Genomic DNA, 6,131 nt, shown 5'->3' with positions numbered 1-6,131 from the left:
ACCAAACCATGTCTAGAATATTTTTTTATACTTACGTTTTCACAAGTAAGTATTTGCAGATATGCCAGTCACATCTTCTTGGCGACTTCAGTTTAAGATACTATGTTGTGTGTTGTGCATGTGTTGTATGTAATAAATTTTGCCCTGTACTTGGCACACATAGACAATGACAAAAGGCAGCAGGATTACTAAACCCCCTCTGAAGTCCAGCCTGACTCACCTGACTTTCTCGCTTTCAAGGCAATGACAGCAGCTAGTTCTCGCTGTACCTAAAATATCAGAAAAAGAAAGGATGGTTACAGTTCCTAGCACAGTCAAACTAAACAAAATCCAACACTGGCAAGATACCAGCTGTCAATGCTTTGGAGCAGTCAACTGCACGTGGAATTATGAAGGTACCTAGTTTTGAAACTACAGACAGTTTTCCTAGAAAATCTATTTCCTTTTCAGCCAGGAATTCTGTGATAACATTTTTTTTAAACTTTAATTTCATGTAAATGCCACACATACCTTGGGAAGTCAGCAATTCAGTAGCCCAACCTGTGATTGATTTGCACAGCATATCTGTTCCACAAATACACACTTGAAGCTTCTCCCTTACCTTGTTACATATTTGGTTTGCCCCTGATGAGCACACTGTAATGCTGGATTTATTGTGCAACTTCAGGATAAGCAAGTGCTCTGTGCTGAGGTCTGTCGGAGATTCGCATAAGTTTTGGACCTTTCAGGAGGAAACAACCTCTCCTAATAGCATGGCTGAGAATTTCAGGACCAAAATTTCACTTGAGATAAATGTGCAGAAGTTAGAGCAATCTGCTTTTCAGTTTCACAGGCTATCTCACTAGCCTGTGATGATGCAGTCCTGCCATGCTAGTCAGTTCCCTTCCTCTTGTCCCTGCATTCTTCATATGTTCACTATAGTGTCCACAAGACCAGCTACTGTCTCTTTAGCCAGCTCAACGCTACATCCACTGCTCTCCATAGATCTATTCCTTTTTATACAATTTATTTTTCTATCATTTTTCTATGCATTATTCATATGTTTCATACTTCTTCACTGCTGTCATCTGTCCTACTGCAGCTGCTTGCATTTGGTCTACAGCACCCCAACACTCTCTCCTGCATACACCTCAGTTCTTCCCTTCCTCTGCCCCATCTGTGCTCTCAGCTTCTTCCAATTTCCCTAATTTTCCCAAGACAGACTGGCTTTAATATTACAACCCAAAAAGCAAAAGAAAAAAAATTGAACATTCCAGCTATTTTTCTCGGTATTGTCTGACCTCTCTGTACACAGTCTCCAGCAGTGTATATTAGCCATCTTGCCTAACAGACCTATGCAAAGCTCAAGGCTATTCTGCAGTGGAAGTCTTGACATCCAGTTTCTGAGAGAACATGAAATTTCAAACATCATTTGCAAGATGTGGTTTGACCAGAATAGGGCAGAAAGGATCCTCAAAGTAATACAATTGCTAACAACTGTCAACATCTCACTCCAATGACTCCGAAGAAAAGTTTGAAAATTTGAAAGGATAGTTAACATTATATTGGTCTGAGCGTAAAAACAGACAAAACCACCCAGGGCATCTCAGTACAAAGGTAACTTTAGCATCCACTGATCAGATACTCAGCAGCCACCCACCAGTATGCTCTACATATGGCAGAAGGTAGTCATACCAGAGGCCACATCCTTCCTTTGCTTGCATCCTTCCTTCCCTTGTGGCAAAGGACCAAGAAGACGTTTTTGCTGTCCTTGCAAGGTACAAGGATCTGTTCTATCCCTTGATGCTCCCCTACTGAGAGGGACAGAGTTTTCTGCCACTCCATGCAGGAAAATATGAAGGCAGTGCCACAGTTTTCTTAAATGTCATCCTGTTTCCAGTACAATTGTGCAAGCTGGCAGTATTCCCTTCCCTTCCTTCCTTCCTGTACACTCATTCCCATGTCTGGAGAAATGTTAATCATGGCTAATGTAAGCATAAACTGCAAGTAAAGTGGGAAAGAACCGTTCTGTGGAAAAACAACTTGTCTGCTTGCTTGCAGCAATTACTATACATTAGTACTAACACATACAAGCTATCCAGAGTTAGAGTGGGATTTTCAATAAAAGCCCAAACTGTTTCTGAATAATACCACCAGGAGTTTTCATGGCTACACTGCTCAGATCCTCTCCCTTCATTAAACTCAGCAGGAGGTACCAATGTCGATGCCTCAATTCTGATCTATTCTCATAGGTTACTGACAGTAAGAAACAGTGCAATGATGTCTCACATTTATCTTTTAGCATTTAATAAATACATTATCCCAAGATGAGCCAGACACTAAAACCTGCAACAATAGTCAGCATATCACTTAACCCAATCAATCAAAAAATGCAAATCTCTCCATGAGTGTAAAGAAAACCTCAGAAGAAACAGCAGCACTGTGGCATCCTGCAGTTATATTTGCAGTACCACTTTTGCTTATATGATGGCACTTATCAAGTATGAGAGACAGTGCTAAAATCACAGGCAATAAAAAGGCTGGTTTTCTATATTTTGTCTGTTAAGCAAAATACCTCAAGGTTTACTGTATGCCAGGAATGCAGCTGGCAGATTACTTAACCTGAGTAAAACCCTTCAGTTACAGCAAGAGAAAAAAGATGTTTCTCTAGTGTTAATACTAAGCAAAAGTTCCTTCATCAAAGGGTTCTATCCTGACAATCTGAGTCTCCTCTCATAGGATTCACTCCAATCACAAAGTATTGGTACTGATGAGCATCCTCCTGAATTTGATTGATGTCCCAAGGTTTCATAATCTATATGGTTTTGTCTATTCTAGTGTAAATGCACTTGACATCTCTGCTGGACATGCAACTCCTAAGCATTATTACACCAATGGAAATCCATGTACAACATTCATTCCTCACTGCACATATACTATGCATTATCATACTTCTTCCTAATACGATTTCAGTTACTGCCTGTTTGATGAAATCGATAGTTGCACATCACATTGAAGATAATAATGCAGACTCTAAGTAAAATGCACATTCAAACAAGGGCTATACCTATCATATTGAGATATTACATTTAAAAAATAAAATAAAATTGGTTTATACATACAGCTCATTGCTACAAATCTAACACTATCTAAATAGCATCCCATTTTGAGAAGCATTGCAGATGGCAAGACTGATTCTGTTTTAATGGCCAGCTTACCACACAGTGTTTACAGAAATGTTATGAAAGTCTGAAAGAGAAGATGTTGTTGGCATGTTAGCACATCTCAATCAGTTTTCTTTTCACCATGTGAACAAGAAAGACCATGCGTACAGAGTAGTACCCAGGTATACCGCTATGTATATTTATATGGTGAATCTTGTCATCAAAGAATAGGGTTTTTTAAAAAGTAAATTACAACTACTGCTCTTCTCTTATCCATGAATATGGTCATTTTGTCATAGTAGGCATAGTTGTGCATCTAGGAGACAGTGCATACCACCTCTACTTTTTTCCCTTCTCCTTTTTCTGCCCCTAGTAGTCTTGTGAAATAGTGCTCTAGATGTCAATGTGCCAAACAGGATTTCAGATCTAGAGACAAAGTGCCAATTCTTACAGAATCTCAAAATGAAGTCCTGCAACAGAAGGATCTAAACAGCAGGGTTTTGGAAAATGAGAAGAGTCTAGTTCACATAAAGTACCAGAACATAATTTTCCAGATACACTGCATTGACATCCTGATATTCTTCTGTTCCATCACAAGGTAAGGTAAAAGTTTTGCAGTGGAAACACTCATAGCCATCCCACTGTGCTCTGGTTTTAGCAGACAAAACACTGAATATGAAGCTGCTCTTTGGGACATGACATGGGATTCATGACAGCTCTGGAATGCTTTTTTAAACCCACAAATAATCATTACATTCTCTCAAAAGTGCATGAAAAGAAAAGATAATCCAAAGCAAACTCATTTCCAATGGCAATTTGCACTCCTTGCATATAAACTGCCTTTACAATTTACGTTTGATGGTCTGTCAGTACCTCATTGTATTGGCGCATATGATATGAGCATATCATTTGATAGGCTAAAAGAGTGATTTATATTTTAGGCACACAGATTCCTCCACTGTTGCTTGGGCTGGATCTTCACAGTCAGTTCAGGTTTGAAAATTTGGGAATTTAATTTCCCCAAAAGAAAAATTGACACAGAAACTTTCTTCTGACCCGACAAGAATGTTTTTTCCTAGAAATGTAAAAAAAAAAAAAAAAGCAGAAGCGACAGTGATGGGATTTGAACCTCCAAACTTCCAAAGTCAACTCTAATCTTGGACTACTTTAGTGCTGGGCTGGAAGTAGGGGTTTGGATTGGGGTTTTTTCCCACTGGTGTGGAGAATATCATGAACAGGATTTTGAATGATGAATTCTTCAAGGAAGGCTGGTTTAATTTTGTACAAAATATGCAAACACTCTGTGATCCAAAAAGCCAGCATAAACACATTTCCAGTCAGAGCTAATACCTTCACTTTTGTTTTCCAGCTCCTGTTTACAAGACCCTTTTTTTTTTTTCAAATATAAATTCTGAATCTGGCAGCAAAGGTGAAAAAAAAGAGAACCTGGATACTGGGGAGTCCAGCCCTCTGTTTCTGTTGAATGGTGTCAGGTGAGGGTTCTAATTCCCTTGGACATAAAAAGGCTGTCCATAAAGTTGCAGTGAGTACATTAGATCCAAATCTACTGAATGGAGGAAAAGCAATATTCTGGAGGGAAAAGTTCGTATTCAGATGTTAATATTTAGCGGACTCTGCTCTTGTCTTGTGCCTTTTCTCCAGGGATAGACTAGAAAATTGCTACAGAAAGCCTGCAAAGTTTTGTGAAAAACCAGAAAATGCAGGAGAAAAGATCTGACTTCTTGACATCACCATAGCAATAGATGGGTTTCAGGCCATCTGGAGGTGCAACTGCCTAATTTTTCTTTACCTAGTTAGCTACAATAATAAAATGGTTCATTTTAAATATAAAACAGTCCATGTGCCCTACTGCTGGAATTACTCAAGGTTTGACCTCGCAAGCTAGATGTGAAACACACTGAACTCAATGTTAATAACATGTTTAAGCATATGCATTGTTACTCAAGTGTATCCAGCAGCAGTTACATCTAGTTCTTAAACTCAGAAAGTCACTTTGTTTTGTTAAGCAAAAAAAGGAATTTGAATATAGAGAAAATCATCTTGCCCTACTGCTGGAATTACTCAAGGTTTGACCTCGCAAGCTAGATGTGAAACACACTGAACTCAATGTTAATAACATGTTTAAGCATATGCATTGTTACTCAAGTGTATCCAGCAGCAGTTACATCTAGTTCTTAAACTCAGAAAGTCACTTTGTTTTGTTAAGCAAAAAAAGGAATTTGAATATAGAGAAAATCATCTAAAGGAGCTAGCAGGCCAGGCCAAAAGAGGTAATTCTTCCCCTCTGCTCTCGTGAAACCCCACCTGGAATACTGCATGCAGTTCTGGTGCCCTCAACATAAGAAGGACATGGAACTGTTGGAGCAAGTCCAGAGGAGGCCATGAAGTTGATAAGAGGACTGGAGCATCTCCCCTATGAGGACAGGCTGAGGAAGTTGGGGCTGTTCAGCCTGGAGAAGAGAAGGTTGTGTAGAGACCTCATAGCAAGTTTTCAGTATCTGAAGTGGCCTACAAGGGAGCTGGAGATGGACCCTTTGTTAGGAACTGCAATGATAGGACAAGGGGTAATGGGTTCAAACTGAAGGGGGGAAAGTCTAGGTTGGATGTGAGGAAAAAGATTTTTACTATAAGTGTGGTGAGACACTGGAACAGGTTGCCCAGGGACGTGGTGGCTGCCCTGACCCTGGCAGTGTTCAAGACCAGGCTGGATGAAGCCTTGAGCAACCTGATCTAGTGAGGAGGTGTCCCTGCCCATGGCAGGGAGAGTTTGGACTAGATGATCTGTAAGGTCCATTCCAACCCTTAAATTCTATGATTCTATGAAAATAAATGGGGGGGGGGCTAAAAAATTTAAAACACAGCATTTTCTCATATCATACATTTTAAATCATTTTTCCATATGGTTGAGCATACATAACCACCGGCTTTCCAAACACATTATAAAATTTCTTTTGTAAAGACATTTTT

At 39.6% G+C, this 6,131-nt stretch overlaps 1 protein-coding gene across 1 annotated transcript in view; it reads right to left on the bottom strand.

Moving 5' to 3' along the window:
* Positions 1-220: 220 nt before the first annotated feature.
* LOC103808965 (rap guanine nucleotide exchange factor 5-like) overlaps positions 221-6,131 on the bottom strand; it is a gene marked incomplete at both ends in the record, with an annotated part of 15,783 nt that continues 9,872 nt past the window's right edge. The window contains one exon of the mRNA XM_009081774.1: positions 221-269. Coding sequence (XP_009080022.1) covers positions 221-269 — 49 coding nt within the window. The remainder of the gene's footprint in view (positions 270-6,131) is intronic.

This window comes from Acanthisitta chloris, unplaced genomic scaffold (genome assembly GCF_000695815.1).
Source record: "Acanthisitta chloris isolate BGI_N310 unplaced genomic scaffold, ASM69581v1 scaffold33589, whole genome shotgun sequence".
Lineage (NCBI taxonomy): Eukaryota > Metazoa > Chordata > Aves > Passeriformes > Acanthisittidae > Acanthisitta > Acanthisitta chloris.
This window is presented reverse-complemented; position numbering and strand designations above follow the sequence as displayed.